The sequence below is a fragment of the Cyanistes caeruleus genome, chromosome 3 (assembly GCF_971803275.1).
Source record: "Cyanistes caeruleus chromosome 3, bCyaCae1.hap1.1, whole genome shotgun sequence".
NCBI classification, from domain to species: Eukaryota; Metazoa; Chordata; class Aves; order Passeriformes; family Paridae; genus Cyanistes; species Cyanistes caeruleus.
The window spans coordinates 58,927,224-58,952,078 of record NC_141703.1 but is presented as its reverse complement, the minus strand read 5'-3'; the positions used below and the strand labels follow the sequence as shown (position 1 = coordinate 58,952,078).

General features: G+C 40.2%; 1 protein-coding gene and 1 long non-coding RNA gene across 12 annotated transcripts in view; one reads left to right on the top strand and one right to left on the bottom strand.

Annotated features, from left to right (window-relative positions):
- Positions 1–24,855, top strand: part of ELF1 (E74 like ETS transcription factor 1) — an 82,587-nt gene that overhangs the window by 23,427 nt on the left and 34,305 nt on the right. For 9 of the 11 annotated variants that reach the window (XM_086881158.1, XM_086881161.1, XM_086881167.1 and 6 more), the window contains one exon: positions 23,505–23,795. In XM_086881158.1, coding sequence (XP_086737284.1) covers positions 23,724–23,795 — 72 coding nt within the window. In that variant the 5' untranslated portion in view covers positions 23,505–23,723. Of the gene's footprint in view, positions 1–7,732; positions 8,426–22,588; positions 22,723–23,504; positions 23,796–24,855 lie in introns of those variants that run through there. The other 2 variants (XM_086881163.1, XM_086881165.1) reach the window with 2 other exon arrangements.
- On the bottom strand, positions 77–5,753 carry LOC111934194 (uncharacterized). Its single transcript, XR_002867103.2, has 3 exons — positions 5,164–5,753; positions 3,063–3,122; positions 77–218 (listed from the first exon to the last, which is right to left on the bottom strand). It is a non-coding gene; the product is annotated as an uncharacterized LOC111934194 (long non-coding RNA).

Genomic DNA, 24,855 nt, shown 5'->3' with positions numbered 1-24,855 from the left:
GTAGGAAGAGCTTTCATAAAAACTGTGTCTTGAAGGCACCAGGGCTTGCACATTGTCTGCTGATGACAGAACTTGCCTGGTATTGTCCTTGGAGGTGCTGGTTACATTGTCCATTGCATCCTCTTCACGAGTCTTGTGTTTTGGGCTGTCATTCCTCTGCCTCCAGAGCCTCTTTAAACTATTTACTCTCTGTAGCTATTCAAGCTTTGTCCCGATGCCTGTAAATTGAGCATGCAAATGAGAGTATTAGCTATTGAGAAAATAATTGTGAAGCTTACAGGCTGTGGAGGGCAAAGGGTCGCAAACAGCGCACATTGCAAGAATTCGCTTCCCTGTCTCATGGTGCCTCTGACCGAGCTTGTTGAGAGCTACATGTGCCCAGCAAAGGGCTCCAGGTACTCTTGGTGCTGAGCTATTGAGAGGCCATCCAGTTGTTTCGAGTTTGTTTTTTTTTAAAGACCAACTAATGCTTATTTCAAGGAGAGAAAAGGAACTATAGAGAGGAAGTGTCTATCTGGGGATCTTTCTTCTTTACAGAAAAAAGATAGTTTAGTCATATGAATGAAAATGAAACTTTCTGTGTTGAAAAACTGTCTAAAGTTTGCAGAGGACGGCTTGCAGCATTTTCAAAAGTGCTGCTCCTTTTCAGTGCAAAAAGTGTATTTCTTTTAGGATCAGTTCAAAGCAACAATGAAATAAGTTACTTTTGAAGCAACTAAGTGAACACAGTTTTAATTTGTCTGAAGGGCTGTAATCTGAGCAACCTGATCTAGTTGAGGATGTCCCTGCTCGCAGTAGGGAGGCGGACTAGATGACCTTTAAAGGTCCCTTCTGACAGGAACTATTCTATGATTCTTGCACAGAAACCATTGATTTAGACCATTTAAATATGGACTATGAAGGGATTTCCAGAGGAAAAAGCAGCAAGAAAGTTACTTTTAGGAGAATATTTTCCTGTTTGGGTACTTCTGAAATACATGTATCTGATTTTGAATGCTTGATGTAATGCAACATTCTACCATTTGTTTTTATAAAGACCTAATTGTCTTTTAGAATGGTCCTTTAAATGACACGTATTAAATCTTGTTTCAGTGGTACTGGACTAGAAATAATTCTCAACAGTAAGAAATATTGAAAAACTTTTGCCAAACTACAAGAAAAGAGCTTGGACTTGCAAATGTTTTTTGGTTTTTGTTTTTTTTTTTTAAATTATAACAGGGGTATTTGCAGAAAAGGGTGAATACTTTTGAAGCAATGTAGCTAGAAGGGTATCTTTTGCATCTAGATTCTGGTGTTTGTAATGTTTAAAGCCTCTCTTATGGGTGCCATATGTTTAGGTGGGCTTTGGAAGTGTTATGTTAATTTGTGCTTTTAGACTTGATAAACAGAAAAGCTGTGATGACATTTATTGATATATGATGACGTGAAATCTGTGCATTTGAGGGGAGAGACGGTAGCAGTTATTGCTTGCAAATAGCTAGCTGGGTAAAATCATATTGCCTTGAGAGAGGAAACCCAGGACTACTGATGAATGCATGCTGCACAGATGTAACATGGCAGTAAATAAAGGAAAGGGAAAAAAATCAGTGAGAAGTTTGGTGGGTTCATTTTTTCTGCCTTAAATGAGGATCTCTAGGTGGGGTGAAACTTCTACTGTGTGGAGAAAGCAGTTTCTTTCTGACAGAGGCTGCCTTTGGAGAACCTGTTACACTGTCATGAACAAGCCTGGTATTTATTAACTAGATGGGAGAATAATGCTAGTGCCTTGATGCTGGCTCTGGTATTTTCTCACACCGTGTGCTTACAGAGCTTTGGAGCACAGTGCTTCAGCCTCACACCAGCTGCTTTTTCACTCCTAAGTGAAGGCAGCGTATGTAACTTCCCTGCTGATTTGGTGGCACATCCCATTAAACCCAGGCAGCAGCGGTTTGCATGGATGTGCCCTAGAGCACAGGCGGGAGGTTTGTGCTATGCAGGTTGGATAGTGAACTGTCCGGGAGGTGATGGGTTGTAAATCCTTAAACAGCTCATTTAGCATCTGCCCAGGCCCTTAGCTTGCCCTTAGGTAAGACTCAACAGGAAAACTGTATTACTTGAGGTAAAGTTGCAGTTTAAACACTAGACCTATGTTTTTGTGAGCATGTGAGCCTGCACTAGTCTAATTTAATTTAAAATGTGCCTTTAGTGAATCTGTCAGTGGTGGGCATGGTCATTCCTGGATGTTTCCTTGGCAGTAGCACTCATCCAGCTGCTTGAGGACTCCTATCCTCATTTTTTCTTGCTGACAGCATGGATTGTTTCTTAGTGCTTTATTGCCTTCCCCTCCTATCTGCAGTCCAAGCTGTTTGCGAGAGCAACCTTTTCCTTATCTGGTTCAGCCAAGATGGGCCAAGTTGGCAAGTCAGATGTCGATGCCACAGAAGTTGCTGGGCTGGTTGACTGAACCAGGTTAGGGACTGATTTCAGAGTGGTGGAACTGTGGAGTTTGTAAGAGCTGGGGTTGAGCAATAGAAGGAAGGATGAAGTAGCACAGTAGTCCTTGGAAAAGGACCATTTTTCATGGCCAGTGTTTCAGAAAAGCAGTTCTTAGAATGATTGACCAACTTTCTTCTACACATCACATTAAAACTTGTTTTCCAGTTAATTATCTGAACACCACAGCTGGATGCTCCTGATTGAGAAGAGGAATGTGTTAACTAATAAATTAAGTATTGCCCAAAGTTATGTAAAGGCATGAGACTTAATAATGTAAAATGGGAGGAAAAGTTGTCTGTTGTTAGTTTGGGTTCATGTGGAAATAAAAGCTTTCGTTGAAGGCAGAAGCTTGGGCTTTTTGTTCTTTTTACTTCGGAGAAGTAAAGTGAGGAGAAGGGGAAGGAAATGCAGGGATGAGAACTGCATTGCTGCAGTTTTGAAAGAATGTTAACTTCTTGCTTTGTTTAAAAATATTTTAGTTATTCCTGTTTGCTAAATTAGGTTATTGTAACGAAATGATGACCTTTGCTCTGAGCCTGAAACAATCCAGAAGGAAAGCAGGTGTTCGAGAAGATTAAACCTCTTACCTCAGCTAAGAAGTGTTCTGGTAGGGCCGGAGTTCTAAGGGTGCCATATTCGTGCTGAGACTGAAAATGTAAGAATGAGGAAGAATTTTAGAAGTTGATTATGGTCAGTTGCCAAGAGCAATGCCATGATAAATTATTAACTCATTGCACTGTACTGCCTTGTAGTGCAAACAGAATAGCTGGTTATTGTGCTCTGCTTGGTAAGTCAACACTGTAAAAAATTCCTCAGTTATCTGGAAAATGTCTTCTTTGGGGTGTTTATTAAAGGGATATGGTAGAATTAAAAACCATGTTCCCCTTTGCTGAAGCTGGTTAAAACCAGTAGAAATCCATGAAGGCAGTCTGTTTGGGGAGCCCGGTCAGTGGTTGTCGGTCAGCTCAGTTTCACTTTTGCTCCTCTCTTTTCACAGTGCTTTGGTGTGGTGTGGTCCCCCCACCTTCCCCAAAAACACACCGGAGCGAGGCAGTTGGGCTGTTAAGTGCAGAGCCGTGAGGCAGGTTGACTCATAGCTGTTGTGCTGGAAAAGCTGTTCTGTGGAGACCACTCCTCCTGTGTTAGCTGTAACTGAGTCAGAAGAACAAATGCAGGAGCATGTGGCTACCTTGCTGATGCCGTGCAGCAACCGTCTCAAGGAACAAATTTGCAATCTTTTAAGAATTAAGTCATCCTGATTTTTGTCCTCCCCCTCTTATATTAGCCCTATGCGTCTTACATTAAATGTCTAAGTCAGTAATCTATAATTCATGTAATAGATAAGAATTTGCATGTAAATATTACTTTTTGTGTTGTTATGCTTAGAGCTAGTACCATAGTAATACACCATGAAAATAAATATGAGAATTTTGAAATGTTTGCTGTGATAAAATCTGTTGTTCTGTAGCAGGACACAGATGAACTTTCAGGGTTAAAAAGAATATCCAGCTTGAGAGCAAATAATTTCTGGACCAGTGTCAGAATCTGCCACCCCAGTTTTCTTAGGAAAACATTGAATCCTGCCAGTACATGTTGCAAGATATGACCAATGTGACTTAAGAACTAAGAAGCAAGTCTGCAAAATGCTGTTGGCTACATAGTATTGTTGGAATCTGAGATGGAAAAGACTTCTTTTTTTTTTTTCTTTTTTTTTTTCAGTTCTCCTTTTGCCAGTCCAGCAAATTTAGTAAGGTTCAGTTCATGCTGAAAGGCTTTTTTTGTTCAGAAAGGCTTTTGAGCAACCATTACTTTTTGTATTTTATTTTTTTAATTTGTTGGCTGCTTGGGATTACTTGAGTACTTGTCAAGGGTGGGACACGTGTTTTAAGTGGATGTCAGAAGTGCTGCCGAAGCAAATGTTTTCTTAGTGTCTGATGGGTCCTAGTTTAGGGCTTTCATTCTGATTTCCAAGGCATGAAGAGATCAAGCATTCGGTGACACGGAGTGATGTAGTCTTGTCTTCTGAGGCAGGGGACAACTGTGGTTCTGTGGAATAACTCACGTGGTCACAGAGCTCATGTGGGAACATGGAAGCCAGGGACAAAATATGCTCTGTCAGAGTAACCTAATATTTCTGAGTTGGAAATTAGGAGAATTTGGACCCTGTTCTTTTTCAGGGAATTGCAAACCTCTGACTTTGAGGTGGCAGTTCTACTAAGAGTGGCAGTCACCAAATGAAGGTGTTTCTATCTTGAACCGCTTTGGGATAGGGATGGAGACCATGATAGGATGGAGCACCTTGGTTCCATGAAGTGTAAAATGTGTCAGATACTCCTTGAAATCCAGTGAGGATGTGTACTGCTTTTAAGTTTATGCAGAAAATTCTCCTAGACTACAGCAGTATGTGATAGCGTTAAATCAACTAAATATCTACTGGTTGATATATTTCCCCAATTAATTACATGACTGACATGTATTGCTTTAATTGGTAGCCCTGGAGATAACAACACAAAATTGGTTTTCCTCCGTTTTATACCACCAGTTGGCCATTGATGGGGGAAGGATATGAGGCCATCTTAATTTCCCATCCTACCTGAAAATAAAGTTTCTATAGAAATTCTAGCTGTGCTGGAGTTTCTGCTTTTCACTGAAGTTCTGCTTTGTCTAGCAGTTGGTTTTTGTGCTTACCATGTGGGTACCAAATGCTTCTTCAGGGTTTCAATTTTGCAGTAGGCTAATAGGTGTGTTACTGTACGTATTAGAGTTAGAAAAGCCTTGTAGATCGTTAACTTGTCCCCATTTCTAGGACAGGGTGGTCATAGAAAAGGCTGGTACTGTATCTGGCAATGGGTTTTTTTGCCACTGATTTTGGTTCACATCTGAAGATTTCAGAAATAATCTTAGAAGATTTCATCTGTTAAGTAAAGTTACTTGGTTTCTTGGTGGTGTATAAGCCTGGTTGAGGAAGACCAGACTCAAAAACCTCCACAGCTGTCCTGCCTGTTGTCCTGGGGAGAACTTGCCACCACTGTTTTGTACACTGCTTTGGTGGCCTTCTGGGGCCACATTTCAATACGCTTGACCTGTTTGCTTCTTCATCCATCCATCTGGCTGGCTTTCTGCATGGGGGCCTAATTTACTCCATTTTTTCCCCCTGTATCTTCAGAAGGTGTCACAGAGTCTGTGCTCCTCACGGGTGGCCACGTTGGGCTCGGGGGGACAGGGGTGGCAGTGCTTGCAGGAAGCGCTGGCGGCTGCGCCCGGGTATCTTGGGCCGCGCTTCCTGTCGGTTAAACCACGAGCAGGGGCGCAGATGCGCCAGAGATGGCAACAACGCCGCCTGCCCCAGGCAGCCATTGTGTAACCTGCTCTCTTGGCTGCGGCATGCTCCGCGCCCACGCGCCAGGGGCCTTGCTGTGCCTCCCAGACCCTTCTTTAGACACCTCAGAGTAAAGATCAGGGTTTATTCAGTTCAACAGAAAGCAGGACTTGAACTTGTGAAGCGTGAATTGTATGAGAGTAACCATGAGAGTTGTCTTAGCACAGTGAGAGCTGAGGTCTGGTGTTTTGTTTTCCACAGCTAGTGTGGGAGTTTGTAAATGCGTCTGAGAAACAGGCAGGTTGGGCCTCAAGTTGTCCAATTTCACTAATATCTTTCTGGGCAGGTAATTGCTGTGTTACCTGACCAGCTTTTATTGTAAAATCTGACTTTCGAGTGGGCTTTTTTTTCTTTTTAATTATTAATTTTTTCATCTTAATACACTTGTGGTTTTGAGACAGCTCTGGCTTTCAGTTAAGCAGCTTTTTAGAAGTGCACAGAAAAAGCACTTAAAACCTTCTATTGTAAATGATGTAAATTTTTAATGTAGGTTGCATGATTTCTGAAGATATTTATGTTATTGCAACATAATTAATTTATTGAAACTAGAACTCTCGTAGTGTCTACCCCAGCATCATATTTTAGAGAACCGAGTACTCTGCACATGAAACTTATTTTAGAACTGAAACTGTGCATACATTTCAGTCTTTTTGTCTCATGTGGTGACCTTTTCTTCCTTATGTGACAGCATAGCTCCCAGAATATTGTTTTTTTCTCTTAAACTGTATGTTTGTTGACTAGCCAGCGTTGAGTAGGTATGTCTTTGCCATGTGATAAAATGTTTCTGTACTATATGCTCTTTAAAATAGAGGGTCTCACCTGAGGGACGCATTCCTCAGGGTAGGGAAGAGTAGAAAGGTTGTAGGGACAGTGAGATTGGATGGGTAAGGGGTTTGGGGTTTTTTTGTTGCAGTTGGTTTAGGTTTTTTCCTGCTGTCTTGTGTTGGGCTGTGGGGCGCTCTGCATCGCAGCCCACATGAGAGATTTTGCATACAGAGAAGAGCTGCTCTCACAGAGGCAGGCACCGCTCTGAGCTCCTGGTCCCCTGGGTTTCTGCAGGGCCAGGAGCCAGCACCACAAAGGCAAAGCTCGGCATTTTGCCTCTGTGAAAGGCACCAGCTCTCACATTTCTACCATAGCTGCTCTGGATGCTTTTCACAGCGATGGGATGATTCTGCTGGCCTTTCTCACTTTCAGTTTTTGAGCACTGTTGTTCTCAGTACTGTCATGTTTGAGAAAGGAAAGATACAAACAGGGCACAACCCCTGAGGGGAACGCATAGTAAAACCTGCACAAAACTGCTTGAAGTGTATGGCATCTTGAAAAAATGCATAGATGTGTGGGATTTTACCCACCCCCAATTCTGATACTATTTCATTGTATCTATGGTCACAGTAAACCACTGAGACTTCACAGAAGCAGGTGAAATGTTAGACAACAGAAATTAAAAAATGAGAGTGGAGGATAAATTAAAGAATGGATTAGAAACTATGTAAAACAGTCTGTCTCTTCATTACCTTGTTTATTGTACTAGTTAATTTTCCATCTATCACTCAGCTTTCCCTTGTGTTTTCTTCTTTTGCTTTTTTTTGGTGCTTTTTTATTTTTTTAAGTTCTTTATTGTGGGGGTTTTTACCATATAGTTTTTTGTTTGTTTCATTGGATTTTTTTTGTTTTGCTTTTTTGTTTGTTTGGGTTTTGTTTGTTTTGTGGTGTAAGGTGGGTTGTTATTTTTTTATTCTTTTTTCTTTTTTTCTTTTTTTTCCTCCTGACTCTGGGTTGAATGTTGTACTGGGAGAGGAAAGGGTAGATTGGAAGTGATGCATAAAAAACAATTCTGCCTCTGGTTCCTATGATAATTTGTGGGTTTTCATAACAGAGATGATGTCTGCCGAGGAGCTTCTTGCGTGATGAGGCTGTGGTGCTGCAAGAAAAGCTGGAATGTTTGTTTTCCCAGAGAACTAAACGAAAATTGTCAGAAGGCTGGAACAGCTGTCCTGTGAAGAAAATCTAAGAGAATTATTCAGCCCAGAAAAGAGAAGACTCCAGAGAGATCTTATTGCAGCCTTTCAGTGTATAGATGGGACTTACAAGACGGATAGAGATGTTTTACCGAGTCCTGTAGTGCTAGGAAAAGGGACAGTGGTTTTTGACTGAAAGAACATTGATTCAGATTGGATGTAAGAAAGACATTTTTGACAATGAGGGTGGAGAGGCACTGGCACAGCTTGTTCAGAGAAGTTGTGGATGCCCTATCCGTGGAAGTGTTCAAGCTTAGGTTGGATGGCGCTGTGAGCAATGTGATCTAGTGACAGATGTCCCTGCTTCCGGCAGTGGGATTGGACTTCGATGATCTTCAAAGGTCCTTTCTAATTCAAACCATTTTCTGGTTCTCTGCATTGGGCCTGCATCAACTCTTGATAATTTAGTGAAGTCAGATGTGACCTAAGGAAAGACCTTTCACCTTCAGGAGTTGAAACCTGCCTTTGCTCCCATTCATTATATGGAAAATTTAGAGTAGTCTCCGTCCTTTCTTATGGAAGCGTTAGAGGTTCTTAGACTGAAGGAAAGGTAGGAACAACCTTATCCTTATGGGTTAAAATAGGAAAAGTTGCTGTAGGAGAAATACGTCTCCTCAGTTCCCCTTCTGTGTATGACACTGTAAGGGTTTCTCTTTTGGGAAGCATGAGTGTGCTTGTGCAACAGCCCCATTCAGACAATGCCTGAGAGAGGGGGCAAGTGCATACTGAAATATCTGTATTATTCGCTCTGCAGAGCCAAGGGGAGGAAGAAGGAGGTCTCCAGGTTTGTGAGCCACTAGCTGCAGTGAAATTGTGCTGCTTTCTTTTGCAGAATGAGACCAAGTTGAGCACACAATTCAGCACAAGGTGATGGAGTGATTTTGCATTTTCCCCAGGTGATTTCGTTCCCCCCCCAGCCCTGCCTGCTGCCTTGCTTCCTTCCAGGGCAGTCAGGCTGGCTCACAGAGCCTAGTGGTAGCTGGATAGCACAGGGACATGGGCAGCAGCCACCTCTGATGCCTTACTTAGTTCTGCAAAAGACATAGGAACATGAATGATGAAATGAGGAAGAAGAGAGGCTTGAATTTCTCTACACCTGGTTTGTGGGAGCTCTGAAAGTTTCCAGAATGCGCTGATCCTGTAGGTGTTTTCATGCAACACTCATAAATTCTGTGTCAAGTTCATTTCATTAGCAGTGAATTTCTGTGTCTCCCAGGAGCAGGTGTGTGCTCATATGAGAGTGACTTACTTAGGCTTCAGTGTACACTTCCCCAGACATTACGAAATGAGAAATACTGGCCTGTCCAGACACTGCCTTCCCTGGAGGGACCTTTGCAGACCCTATTCCTTTTCCATAGCACTCTTAAGAAAAATATTTTTGCTTTTTTATTTTAATCTTGTTGGTCTTTAAGTTGTGCTTTGTCACTGTTTGAAACCCCATGGCAGGAATTGTTAGTCTAACAACAAATCAGAAGATAATTTATATTCTCTTAATAGCCAAGTTCAATAGTTTGAAATTCCCCAGACTAATAGTCTCCCTTCTTAATCCTACCCCATGCAAATACTTTAGAACATGAATTTAGGCAACATTTATTTCTGTAAAAAGAAAAATGTTCAAATGGCATGGGAATATTAGTTTCTGTCTTATTCTGCATAGCTGCAAGTTAATGTATTTATTATTGTAATTATGCTGAACATCATGAAGCATATGCATTCTTAGAATAACCTGAATGAATATATTGCATTTCAGAGCGCATTACAATTGGGAGCTTAAAAGCCCAAAAAGCTAACTCTTAATTATGTCTTGTGTGAATGTTCTCCACTACAACTGTGTAAGCAGTCTCTCACCTTGAGGAGGTTTTAAAGTCATGATTTTAGATATTCCCTATTTGGTTCTTTAATTAAGATTTTTTTCTGTATAGTTTTGAATTACTTGGGTCTGTAACATGTTATGTCCTGGACAGATGTTCAGTACTGCAAAAATGTTTGTACTCTTCATACTGTTAATGCTGCTTCTCCAGTTCAGGCAGTCTTCAGCACCCCATTGATTTAACCCAGGAGTGGCTTTTTGGGAAGGGCAATACTGAACAAATAGGTGAAGGGCCTTGTTTTTAAAAAGGCATTTGGTTCAGGATTCTTACTGTGCAGGATTAAGAAGCAAAGGCACCATCATACTCCAAGTCCAGGGACTGGGGGATGAAAAGCTGCACATCACCCAACAATGTGTGTTTGCAGCCCTGAAAGCCAATTGTATCTTGGCCTGCATCAAAAGCAGTGTGGACAGCAGGGTGAGGGGTATGATTCTGCCCCTCTGCTCTGCTTTCCTGGGAGCCCACACTTCCATGATTCTGTGAAAAGAACACAATTCAGTGAATTTCTGTCTTGGAACCTGAAAGGTAATTACCTTTTGAAAAGCTGGCTGAAATGAGACAAACATATGCAAGAGGAAAATAAGAACAGGATAGAAGGATTTGCCTCTGAAAATGTTGTTCTTAAGGCATATCAAGTGAGTAATGCTGAAGATGCTAGTAGGGAGAAAGAAGGAAAGATGATGACCAAGACTGGAGATAAAAAGCTCAAATCTGCAGCTTCTCTACAGGGGTGACGGAGTAATCTCTGGAAGGTTTAGAGACAAGTGAATTGTGTTGCTTCTTTCCATGTACGGTGGGGAGATACTCAGTGTGTCTACAGTGGATAAGATTATTGGTATAACCTGCACATAGAACTCTTTGTGCTATGTGCTCCACACCCTTAAGTAGTTGGCTGTCTAGTAACAAGGTGGTTTGTGTACCAAACAAGTTACAGCAAGAGCCTAAGGTCTGGGTTTTGTTGGTTTGGTTTTTTTTTTTCTTTGTTTTGTTTTTTGAAGTCCCTCTGGCTATGTAATACTCATATTTTCTAACCAAGACCATGTTCCTCCCTCCATGTCTCACTGCTGTGTGTGTGTTGGTACTTTCTTAAAGCTGTATCCCATCTGAAGCTCAGTTTTAGGCTAATGTTTTGAAAGTATTTGAATTCAGAGCAAACTGGTCAGCAGGTGACTTTGCTCCCTTTCCTGCATGGTGCAAATGTTACCTATTGTTTTTTACTTGAGAATGTCTGGAGTATTTTGAAGGAACAGGAGTTCCTTCTTGTCTTTCTCTTTGGTGAGCTGTGACGCTGGTACAAACTGCCCATGCAGAAAGCACGTCCCAGCTCAGAGCTGTGACTCATGCAGAGGGAAAATATACAGTTACAGCCTTATAACCCAAATTAGCCTTCACCCTTCTACCTGTGAATTTAAAAGCTTATAACCATAATTTTCAATAAATTTCAAATTTTTTTGTTAGGCTTTGGGTGATATGTGAGTTGCAGCTACAGTGGTCTGTAAATTATCATACAGAAATCAGACAGAAGATTTCACCTCAGAAAGGAGTAACAAACATCTTGCTTTGGGAAACTCTCTTAAAGATGTGGTTTGTTTTAAGAGACCAAGTCTACTTGGCCTACATAAATGCTGTCTGAGCTACTGTAAAAAACCAAAGTTTTTAAGCCAAAAATTTGGCTGTTTAAGCCAAAAATTAAGCTGAATGCTCTTGTGCTAAAAAACTCCAGACAATTATATTAGAAAAGACAAACAGTCAAAAAGACTACCTCTGACTTGGAGGTTCGTGAGAGGGAATTCAGAAGTCTGACTGATGGCTCTGACTTCCCTGTGTGCAGCTGTTCTTTATCAGTCTGCCAGATTGTAGGTATGGTTTGGTACTTTGCACTTCTTAAATTACCTTCCATTGCCATTTCTACAGACTTTTGAATGAAGTAATTCCACTTGTGAGATACTAGGAGGTGTTACCACCTTTTCTTGGGTTGGGCATTTTTGTTGCTTTTTGGGGTTTTTGAATTTATATGAAAGCTCAGTGCAAGTATTTGTGATTTTGAGAGTAGGAGATGTGCCTTTATTTTTCCAAGAGATTTGCTGATGGAGATTTGTCTCTCCCATCCCAAACCCATTAGTAAATCCCTGCCTGTGTTAGGAATAATGTTGGACTCCCCAAGCCATTGAAACCCAAAAATTCACAATACTACTTGCTTTAGTTCACTCATCAAACTATTTCAGAAAAAACTTCTGAAGAGGAGTAATCTCAGTTGTTGTGACTGAATGGGTGATAAAATGGACCTTTGGGGATGTTTAGCGAAGGTGTGTGTTGTGGCACTGTATAGGTGCTCTGGCTGGTTACAGAGAGAAATTATTGGAGAAAACAGGTGACTTCATGCCTGATGCAAAATTTCTCACTGATTTATTCCTGTGGTATATAAATGTGTGACTGAGTATTTAATTTCTTGTATTTATGGGCAAAGTTAAATGAGGATCTTTGTGGCAAATAGCTAAAAAGCTTCAGGCATGGTTTGCAAAAACATGTTTTAACTGATAAGCTTTATAAATAAGACTGAAATATGTATCTATATTTTACTCACGTGTCATTGTTAACCACAGTGCTAACAAGTATAAATAAAAGTGTTCTTGTAAATGAGTAGAATCTCAAAGACCAAAATGCTTGTCTAGTGCTGAGTTAGAGCAGCTTATAGATAAGTATTAGTTGCAGTGCTTTGTGGTATGAGCTGTACTGTTTCTCATTACAAGCCCTCTTAGCCATTTATTTTTTGCTTTGCCTTGATTGGGTCTGCAATTCTTATCTAAAGGAGTAAAAGCTACTTAAGTAAAGATTTAAGTTAATGCAGCATGTAATTAAAGTTCTTCTTGTGTCTTTCATCTCTGGTCTCTTGAGTTAGCTTGCTTGTAAGAGTGTAATGGTGTTCCACCCTATATTCTCAGCTTTAACGAAATAGACCACTGGTCCAAAGAAGAAGGATGCCTGAACAACCCTGGATGAGTTGTAAGAATATACATATTCATTTGTTAAAACTGTTTAAGTCCAAGATGCATGATGAACTTGTAGGAAAGCTAAGGCACCTGTCATACAAGAACACATAAAATACCTGATGCAGTCCTCTGAAGCATTACCACTGTAGCTGATGGCCCAGGGATGGCCATACCTCTTGTGTAAAGAGGGAAATTGCTCCTTCTTTTGTTTCAGCATTGCAGGGTTTGACTTGCCACTGTCTAAATTATAGGCCCTAGTCTGTGGAAATAGGGTTGGAAGGACACCTTCCAGAAAGGGAAGCTGGGCTAAAAGCTATCAGGGAGATGGTGGAGCAGCCAAGCCCAGGGCAGCACCACGTGCTGGCTGGGCAGAAGAAAGCTGGTGATGCTGGGAGAGCTGTGGGCTGGAAACACCATCACCTTGTGCCATTCCAGTTACGCGCTGGGAACACACCTGCCTGCCTCCTGCTCTAGCAGCAGGGTCTGAGGGGAGACAAGGAATCCGTGGGATTACATGATCTTGAACCCAGAATGGGGATTGGGGTTTTTCAGACCCGCTGAGGTAAGCGGCAAGTGCTTCCAGAACAGGGTTCTCGTTGGAGGTAGGGTCAGCAGGTGCAGGTTTGTTCTTGCCAGCATCTTGGGGCCTCTGTTCTTGGCGTAGCCTGCCTGTGTTCTGCAGTTCCTAAAATGAAATCTCACTGTATCCTGTAGCTGTGAGGTAAGAAGGAAAAACAATTCCTCTGCTGCAAATGTTTTGTAGGTGATAGAGTCTAGAATAAATGTTTCTTCTGTTGGTAGAAAGGGTTAAGCATTGGGGGCAACAGGTATAGGCAGACTTAGGTATGTGATATGTTCGACTGTTTTGCAAGGTGCTATAAATGTTGGCTCCCTGTAATCTGATACCAGGGCAGGACAGGCTAACCTAATGGAGGAAAATAGACAGCAATGTAAAAGAACTGGAAATTCAAGTCTAGCTGACTAATACCAGCCTGCTCCAGAGGCTTTTGACTGTTCATTTTGCTGACAGCTGACAGCAAATGAGAGGCAAACAACAGAAACATGGCCTAATCTGCTCTGTGTTCATACCCAGATTTTTTAAAGACACTGCAAAGGTAAGACCCTTTATATTTCTCAGCCTGGCACTTGCCAAATGCAACCTTGAACATAAACATCACTGACAAGAGCAAAGTACCAAACTGAGGCTTGAAGTCCAGGTCTGTGTGTTTGGGAAAGGGGAGGCCTCAGCAGGTTCTGTGTGGATTAGTTTGTGCCCCTTTCTGGCTGGTGCATATCAATTAAATTCAGATTTCTGAAATTGCTCAAGTACTCAAACACAGAAATGCAAATCACACAGCACTTCTATGGCTATGTCAGAGAGTAGTTTTGAACCTATTAAAGTATTTTGTTTGTTGCTTTCGACAGTCCAGTTAGAAGAGTTTTTTTTTAAAAATGAATTGCAAAATGAAATCCACAGAATGCTAAAAATCTGTGTTGCAGAAGTTGTAATTGGAATTTTAATGAGCTGGGTCCTGTAGCAACTTTTGCAGAATGCAGAAAAAGTCCTGTGGGAGTTTAACTCCCTAATCTAGAATTACTGATGCTTGGCTGGAAGAGGTTGCCTGGAATAAGAAACTTTTAAATAGAACTTGATCTCTGCTGGCCTCTTTTTTTTCCTTTTCCTCTTTAATATATATATGTGTGTGTGTGTGTATATATATATATATATATATGCTCATTTATAGTGCAGCTAAAAAAAAAATTCTTTTTTTTTGCCATCCATTTTTCTTTGATAAATTTAACTTTTACATGCAGGTGATTTAAAAATAGTGACTGTTGCTAATTTATGGGCAAAATAGTTTTTAGGGAACGATTGACAGTTTTATGTCAGTATTGGGTACAGACTGGCAACTGGTAATTTGTGAAGTTTGGCATCCTTCCAAAGCAATTATATTTTGTTTCTCTGATCTTTCTTCCTCCCAGAGCCACTACTTCATTTTCCTGTCTGTATGTGTTAATCAAAAGAGCAAAATCTTCCAGGGTCAAACAGTTCTTCCCCCCTCCACCCCTCTTTTACAGGTTTCCTCATATCTTGTTTTAGCTGTCTTGGAGCTCAGCCCTTACGCTCTTTCTGTGTTGGGATCTTTCCCTAGTGAAATTTGACTTATCTGCAGCTCTATTGCTACAGATGCTTATAGTCTTGTGGTCTTAATGCTCCATAAAAGGTGCTATTAAATGCCAGAAACCACTTAAAGGTGCCTTTTAAGACGTTTATTTTGTGTCACTGGAAAAATACATTTAGTTTGCAAAGATTTCTGAACTGGATTTAGGATTCCATAAATTTACTGTTTTCTGGTTATATTTTTTTAAAACAGCTTTTTGAGATTTTTCTGCAGTTTAAAAAATAGGAAGATATATTTGATACTAATGTTACTTATTAATGCTGGTAATTTGGTTATCTTGTTACAAGACATAAAACCAGTCCTGTCTCTGCAAATTTACTATTGGATAAAATAGCATGTACTAATTGTGGTAGGAGAAGTAGTAATGAGAGATCTTTTGTTTTCCTTTCTCTCCATAATTAGTATCACTTACCACTTGATGAGCTAGACTAAGTGGACATTTGCAGTGTCGTATCTATTTGTAGTCCGTCTATTCTGGTTTTGCAATGTTTAATATATTACTGTTTGTCTGGTGGAGAATATGTAAATCCAGAAATGCTATAAATAATAAAAAATAAAAAATAGCAGCAAAATCCTTCATTTAGAGATGTGATTGCAATCTGCAATACTGAAGGTTTGTCTTGTGTTAAGACAGCTCTTTTTCATTGTTTAAAAATAAATCCTTATGTAGTGGGGCTGGTTTGGTCTAATTACATTGAGCTGTTTTTAAAACATTTTACAATTTTCCTAAGCTTTTGACTTCTGTCATGTCTGTAGCAAGGAGTTTGAGCAAGTACCTCTAGGCTGATGCATTTTTAATTGCTTTCCTTTCATCCTTTCAAAACTGGTTGCTTCTTGACTTAATTGAATGTCTCCTTGTTCTCATTTTATTAGTTGAGAAATATGATCACTTGATTTTTTTTCCTTACTTTACCAATAATGATGATTTAACTACAAAAGTCAGAATCAAGGGGCAGACCAAGCTAGTGACTGCCAAGAGTTTTGGACCAGCAAACCACACTTCCCAGTCTCTGCATTTACGGGACATTAGCATGTTTGTGTGCCATTATGCAGTAGCAAGAGGAGTCTTTGCTATGAATGTTATGTTTTCATCTGGTCCTTGGATCCATATTAAGTTGCTGAACAAGGCCATGCTTTCAGAAACATTCTCCATAACAAAACCTGATGGTTTTGTTAGGATAAGAGACCTTTAGGTAGCCCTACAGAGAATTCATAGAAAGATGGGCAGTCATGCTGTCGGTTGCCAGGGAGCTTGGTGTGATGGTGTGCTTGTGGCCAGCATTTTTGAGGTGGTAAAGGCCTGACTTACACTCCTCTCTCCTTTTTGATAATGGCTATGCACAGATGTTAGCTTTCCAAGACCAAGATGTTTGTACTGCCCTGAGATATTGGTGCTGCTCCATTCCCTGTCTGGAAAACAGACTGTGGAATTCTTTCAGGCTTGGCAAACCATGTGCTGACCCATGCACTGCCTGGGGGACACTGTCCTTTTAGATGTCCTCTTTTTTTGGAGGTGGGGGTGTGGGCAGTTCATCTTGCTTGTATTTGACTTTCAGGGGATGAGAGAAGATCAAGCTAAGTATTTTCCCAGCAGCACTGGGGTGTTGATGAGCAGCAGTGGGTGGAGGTGGCTGAACTGGAAGCAGCGAAGGAGGACTTTTGCAGATCCCCTTGTTGTATGGAGATGTGGGAGATGGTGGGGTTTTTTTCTAATCTTCGGTAGGCAAAACAGCTGCACCAGAAGTTAAAAGTCAATTAGTAGTAGAAGGGCACACATTTCATACATGTGCTGCTTTGGTGTGTATGTAATGCACGTGCACACGGATATGATGTGTTTTCATGCAACTGCAGCTGGTTTGTGTGTACCTGGGTCCATGTGTCCGTGCAGGCAGGTAGAGTAGGGGCTGTGCAGTGAAGCAATGTTATGTGGCTTTTATCTTCCTGTAGTTGAAATAAGTGATTTATCTGTGACCTGACGCATCAGTAACCCAAATTTCATTTGGGTTACTTTGAATTGAAATGTTTCAAAGCTGTATGAGTAGCCAGGTTATGGCTTAAACACTTCCAAAAATTTACTCTGCTCTTTTCTTTTTCGTGTCTAGTGTGCCAAAGGTCAGGAAGCTGCAAAATTATGTTTGAATCCACTAAACAGTTTTGACTGGGATGGAAGGAGAGCTGAGGGCTGGCAAGCAAGGAGGAAAAGAGGTCCAAACTCTCACATGATCTGGGGAGGAGAGGTGGGATGGAGTTGTCCCATCATGGAGGATGGGTCGTGTCCCATCTCCTTAACCTCTTCTTATACTATGCAGCTAGTCTATGGAAATGCAAAATTCAATTCTTTTCATGCTTGGGGAGTAGGGAAGCAGGAGAGTGGATTTGGACCATCTACTCCCCCTGGAGTGTCTTTGCTCCCTTGCTTTAGGTCAGCTAACTTTTCCTGTTGAGTTGGTTCTACTTTTCTGGAGCAAACATTGCAGAGAAGTGACTAAAACCCAGCCTGGCCTTTCCTTGTCTGATCAAATTAGGGAGGCTTGCTCTTAACAGATGCTCAAATACTTTTTTTTGGAGCTTAGGAGCTTTTGTACTAAAGCTGGGGAAAGCCTGTCTCTCCTCAGTATCTTTTAGGTTGCTCTCTAGGCCTGGCCTGTTGGTAGTGGGCTGATCTTTTGTTGCTACAGCATATATTAATTACTTACAGTGCTTTACATCTACACACCTACACTGATTTGGGGCTGCCTTGACACATTGAGCCTGCTGGCGAGAGAGGATACAGAGGAAAAAAAGCCTCAACCATGCTTTAATTTTTTTCAGCTTTCCCAGCAGTGCTCTGCCAGGTTGCTGGGGTTGTGTATAACAGCTGTGTTACATAAATGTGCTGAATAAAAGGAACTTAAAAAATATGAGGGAACATGGGAGATTGGAAGAAAAGGGTTTTCAGGGGTGGGGGAGTTTGTAAACAGTGCTGGGGCCATTACTGTTAATAGTCTGGAAAGGAATCTTGCCTCAAATTAAATGTTCAGGCTAAAAGAGATAGTTACAAAAAAAAGAGATGAAAATGTGATTTTTTAAAATTTTTTTTAAATTTTTTGTGATGGCAGAGAGCTTGTTGCTTGCGTTTGTGTTTTTTGCTCTCTTTGGAGTAAACTTCTGTTTTTATGTCAAGTGGGTTAATTTAATTTCTTTGATATTGACTGGATTTTCTGTCAGTTTTGGGGTTTTATGCTTGTTTATATTTAAAAGATAAACCCTCTTACTCTTTGTCCTCCTTGCTGTATATGCATAGAGAGCCTGTGGTTTCCAGACGGGCTGCAAAACAGGGATTTATTGATAGTGATGATTTCTTTGTCCTTAATGAAAGCTCAGCAAAGGTCACTCTGTTGGCTTTTATTATGTCAGCTGCCCTTTGCACAGTTTGCCCTAGGCAGCATGGATGCTCTCAGAAGACTTGAGTCTGTTCCTTATGTTGTTTCTTTCCTTCGTCAGTGCTACCCTCTTAACCATGTTGTTTTTCTATCTCCTTTAATTTGTGTGAGCAGTTGAAATACTGAGCCTTCAGAAACTTTTTGTGCCAAGTGACATATATTAATTAATTCTTCTTGTCATTTCATCAGTGCAGATGCCCTGGGTCTAAGGACATGTTTCAAATCCCTTGTCCTGTGAAAATTTGTAGTATTACTGAATACTAAAAGTTGATCTATGAAGAATGACACAGAATACTAAACTGTTAACTTTTTTGCTTGGTGTGGACTATATATAAAGATTGTTTTTGGTCTGGGATTTCTGCATTGAGAACTACAATATCATTCAGGTTTGCCCTCCTTTTTAAGAAAACCTGACTTATGATGCTACTTGTTCATTATCTTAAAGGGATGTTACTCTTCAGAAGGTGAACTGACTCTGGGGTTGAACTATGGTGGTTCTACCAGTGGCTAACCTCCACTGGTAGAATAGAGTTAGAAATTGGAGTGAAATGGTGTGGTTACCATCCATGTGTTTGTCCTCACCTGAGATGGTTTTTGGTCCTTCTGTTCAGATTTCCAGGTGATATCTTTAATCTTCTCTTTCCTCTCATTCAGTCCCCTCTTTTCCCTGTATGCAAGATTGTGTAGAGAAGGGGAGGTTCACCTTGGCATTTCTGTTAAGTCACAACTTTGGTATTTCTAGGCTAGTGCTAATGCTGCAGACTGTCTTAGGAAGTCAGTGGGGAATTACAGTATCAAGTGATTTGTCCCTGTGTTGAATGAGTGGAACTGTTTCATCAGTACTGAGAACTCAGATCTGCACTTGAATCTTAAACCAGCTAAGCTGGTTCTTATTTTAAATGTAAAAATGATCTTATTAATTTCATGAGAAAGTCAGTGCAGGATGATTACCGTCATCTTTAGTAACCCTAAATGGGACTGGATCCAGTAGCTTTCTGGAGGCATCTTTCAGCTCATCTGGGATGCTCTCTGTACCAAGACTTGTTTTCTAAGCTCACAGCTGACCTTTAGCAAATTTTTGGTTTTCTGCCTGGTACTGTGATGCCTGCTATGCCTGCTCCAGTGTGGTGCCATTATCTTATTTTGGTGTTCTGCATTACAGTGCTTGATTGAGGTAGTGTGGCCTATACTGGCTCATATTATCAAGATTTGAAGGAGAATTTGTGGATTCCAACATGGTGCCTAATTGCAATATTGCAGCTTCACCATTGGGACCAAAAACATTGGTTCTGGAGGTATTTCTTAGAAGCTTTGTTGAACTGTCTCAGTTAGTCCTCAATGGACTAGGATTAACTGGGGGGGTCTAAATGGTGAAGAGTGGTGGGGAAAAAGTTATGATGTCTAATTGATGTCTAGGACAGAATGCTACAGTGCATCTTCTGGGATACCAGAGTAGCAGGTACTAAGGCTTAGATTAACTGAATGTGCTTTTTGACAGACTGATTGAGGAGCTTGTTTTTAGATGTTGAAATCAGTGGATGAGGGGAGTTTCCAGGCATATTGAAATAATTTGAGTTCAGTTTCAAGGATTAAGCAGAATTAAGAAGTTTGTTTATATTGTTGTGTCTTAATGGTGCTTTTTATAATATATTTGTACAACAATTAGTAAAAATGAAAGCAAAACCTTACTTCCTCTGCAGTTCTGAAAATTCGATGTAAAATTTATGATAATATATATTGGGTTCCCTTTCTCTTAGGATTATTTGTGTGTAGTCAAGTTTACTGTGTATTTGAATAGAATTTACACATTTTATGCTCTTTGCAAATAACTTATTTTCTACTGGTAGATGTATGTAAAATCAGGCAGGGGATAAGAGGCATTAAACAGCAAAAACAATAGTTGTGTTTGTGTTAGCCTATAGAAAGCAGGGCCCTCCGATAGCTGGAATAATGAAAGCACACTTTATAAAACTAGATATGAAGGAAAATATAGCTGCTTTAGAATTCTGCTGACTTCTGTGAAGAGCTGCTCTTGTTTTCTTTGTGGCAAAGAAAGTGATATGGATCAAAGGAAAGCACTTTTGCAATGTTCTGCTGTGCTATTGTTGCCCAATGGAGATCATTCACTATTACTATGCACTACAACAGAAGTAATGAAAAAATGTTGCGCAAACAGTAGTAGTCTGAGTCCCCAAGCTTTATAAGGTTAGGTATAAAAGCTCACTAAAGCCTGTTCACTTGTCTTGGGATTTGGTACTAATGTTGTGGTTAGACGTTTCTCTTCTGAAAAGAATATATCACTTGACTTTATCTATAGAGCCCTTGGTGGTTTTGGGGATGGGGTGTAGGGGGGAAGGAGCAGCCTCACATCACTGTATCACAGCAGTGCAGAACTCATAAAACAGCTTTTGATAGACCATTCCTACTGTGGCATCAGATGATTAGGAGTTCCATGTTAGCATGAAGTGTGACTGGTTTAAGCAGTGTTTGTGTGGATCAAATTACGTTACACTGCTGCAGTCTCTTAAATGATACTAAATCACAATAATTTGTTTTGCATTGAGAATTTAGTTGTTTCTTTTTTTAAAATAAAAAGTAAGGAAATATATTATGGCTTTTAGTAAGTTTACTGCCACACATTTTGGATCTTAGGCATTCAGTGTCCATTTTGGTATTGTAGTATCTACTGTAAAATATTAATGTTTTATAGAATAATGAATAACCTGGCACTAATAGAAGAAAATGTCAGTTCCCATATGGGGAACTTTCAAAATTTTTGGGGTAGCTTGACCTCCAGTTTTTCTTAAATTTAAGAGCTTACTGGGTAGCCTGTGTCTCCAGCATGTCCTTTATCCCGATTTTACATTGACTCTGTTAGTTGTCATTGACCTTAGAAAATTACTGGGTCTTAAGAACTTGTAGCTTTGTTGATACATGTGGCTTCAGTCAGTGTAATGTCCATGATTATAAGTCCTTGCAGTATTCTGGCTGTGGACAATTAGCTTAACCCCCATTTAAACAGAAGTCTCCATTTGGACGAGTGAGGATGTTCTTGTATTTCCCTATTTGCCTTATGAGCCTTTATAGTGAAGTTGCTCTTCACTGATTAGAGGGTGTGACTTAAAATATTATTTAATCTTCTTGGACAGTTACAATTTATTCCTAAGCAGGAACCGAAATAGAAGTTGTACTTCAATGAATTCCCATACCTGTCTTCTCTTCTGAAAAAGTTAGTATATCCCTGTTGGCATAGATTGGCCCACTTAAATTGCTGTCTGTAAGGCAATATTAAACTCTATATTATATAGTTATATACTTTATTTTCAGGCTGGTAGGAGTCTAGGATGGGCTAAACTGTGCTTACTCCCACAATGTTGGGATTATGTATCTGCTTCCTAATGGCATCCACATCTTCTAAAAGGCAAGGCCAAATAATTAGATATAGGGAAGTCACCCAGGATTATATGGTTGCATGTAATGCTTACAGTGCCATAACCCTGCCCAAGTGTGGTGAAAGTCTTGTTAAGTATTTAAGTCATCCAGTAAAATGGCAAGTGCTGAGGTTGAAATGTTTCCTTACAGCACTTCCTGCTCTGTTCATGCGTGCAACTCTCATTAAAGCAAATATTCTGTAGTTAAGGTTGTGGCTACTATTACAAACCTTTTAACAGCTAATTAGAGTATGCTTTGGAAGTTGGGGAGGTTCTCCTGTTTGCATAATCTTGGGTTTCCTGATTTCTTAGAAGGGTAGGATCTAGTGACTTAAATGCCTGAATGCTCTGCCATCACTACTTAGGAATTTGGGAATACCACAAATCTATATAGGAAAAGCAGCTGTTACATTTCCTAGAGTGAGGGAGTACAAGTCTCTGACATGATCCTCCCTAATTAAATTGCTTGGCACTGGGGAGAGGAAGATGCTCTTCATTTTTTTGAGTTTCAGCCTACTGCAAGAAGAAGGCAAAGTTAAACCTGCTGTACAAAGGAAGATGCTAATCATCATGAATGACACTGACATGTATTTTCCTGGGGGTCTCGCTCTGGATGGGTACATGTTAGACCTCTGTCCCTTATTCTTTGTCACAACAGCTCTTAATCAAAGACCGTTTAAAGAATTTTGCTCAAAACACTAGGAACCACACATTTTTCTTCCTTTAAAATACATTGATTTTAATTACTAGGCACCAACATACTCCTTAAGTTCCTAATTTTAAACACCTGTTCCCATTACTATTTTGAAATTACAGATTTTTTAAGTAATGTCTGGGTCACCTGAGTTGTATACGAAGAGTTCTTTCTGCGCTTGCCTCTTTCCCCAGAGGTGGTGCAGCTTCCTATTGGTCAGCTCAGCCCTAACCGTGTTTACCTTTGGCACTGATGAGTAAGTAAAAGCATGGGAACTGTAGGCACACATCCCTTCACTGAAGCTGTTTACATTCTGTAGTTGGGGATTTTTTTCTTTGTACTCTGCAGTTTTTTTTGATGGTACTAATTTGCCATGATGTGGTCAGTACTGTTTCCTTCCGGCCGCTTGCGAGCCTCTGGTAGAGATAAGGGTACATTTACAGTGCATTTTTAACATGGAGCTGAAGATCTGCTTCATGTAGAATGCAGGCACTCTCTGCATTGTGAAAAGAATTTATTTATTGGTTTCGTCATTTTTACATTCAAGGGGATTCAACTTCCAGAGAATTTCACTTGCAAAACAACAACTTTGCTAAATTTGAACTGTGTGTGAGAACAAATGTGACATACTTGGGGTGTCCTACAGCAGAGTAGGTCGGTCTGAATTTTTATTTTTACTTTGAATAAACTGTGAAGATGAGAGATACTAAAGAATGTGAAAACTGCATACCTGAGTCATATGAAAATGTGGATTTTCTTTTTGTTAACTTTTTAAATTTTTCCTTAGTCTCATGCTTTTAATATGAAACACTTTGAAACTGATGTCTTATTTCCTGAAACAGTTCTGTTTCGGGTAATGAAAGTTCTCGTACATTAATCAGTAAAAGTAATACCTTTGGAGACACAAAAGTATCTTGACTTCCTTGGATGTAGATAGAACAGTTTAATACATGGAAAGCTTTATTGCCACTGCTACTATTTCACATTGCTAAAGTAACAGTTTTTTAATGATAATCTTTTTTTTTATTCTCTCCACAGTGGTAAAGACTCTCGAGGTGGGAAGAACAACTCAGGAAAGGATTTGCCTTGGTTTGTTTTGCTTAGAGAAAACGAGAGCCCAGAAACACTGATGATCTAAGAAACAGGAACATCGATTCATTTTGTGAACCTGCCTTTCTGCCCAGCTGGACCTCTGTTCTTTGACATTCAAGAACATTTTTCTTTGTATGTGGAGCTGAGACCTGGGAATGCGTTATTATGGCAGCAGTTGTACAGCAGAATGAGCTCGTGTTTGAATTTGCCAGCAACGTCATGGAGGATGAGCAGCAGGTATGGGATGGTGTAAGAAACCATATTTGTACAAGTTCGTGCTAAGAGTTTTATGAAACACGAGGAAAAAAATGTGGTGTAAAACACAAAAGGGAAACATTGAGGTCATTATTGTTGCAGCAGATCTTTGTGCTCTTTCAAAAGCTTCCTGTTGCTTCCTGTAACTTTCATGCACAGAACAGAAATTGGTTGAAATGTTATAACCTCTGCAGTATTGCGGAGACATCCTCCTCCAAAAATATTTTTCCTGTTTTGCTGATTTGTGCCAGTAGAACCCATGAATGTATAATGTAGAATTCCCAAAATTACGGTGCTTTATAGTTTTAACTTCTCTAGTGTGCTAGGATAAAATTCTGAGTAGAAGTAATGGTTGCACTGCAGGTGACTGGAAGGGGCAGTATGTACCTCCTCACTGTTATTTACAGATTGTTTTCTAAATTGTATTACTGCATGCTGGTTATTCAGAAATCAGCTTGAAAGTAATTTAAATTGGTTTTTTTACACTACAGGGAAAATATGTCAGTTTCTACCTGAGCAGACTCTCAGTTAGGTGTTGATTATTTAAACCACATCCTGTAAGTGTTGAAGCTTCAGTAGGATTTCTATTGTAAAAATCATGTGGCTTCTCTATAGATGGCGGTTAATATTAGAGCTTGCACTTATTAACAAGAAATAAGGTGCCTGAGCCTTTTTAAAAGGCTAAGTGCCATGGCAAACTGATCTTTTTTGTTAACGTAAAAAGCATTTATTCTCCTCTCTTAAAAAAAACTTTGCTTTTGGCTTTATAATCTTGTCTCTGGTTTTCTGTATGGCTTAATATCTGGCTGGGTCACTGGCCTGTTTCTGCTGCCAGAGTCATGCGATCATTTCAATGAACTGAGTGTTGTCTGTCTAAAGTGCTAGCTCAGTTTTGGGTGGAATTAGTAATGTAACTTCCTTCCCTGTATTTTTCCAGAGCTTGTGGTAGCCTGGGGATTTAGATATGGGAATTGCACAAGTGTAGTTGAAAACAGGCCTTACTTAATACCTCTGCTGGTTGTTCATTGCTGGCTTTACTTTA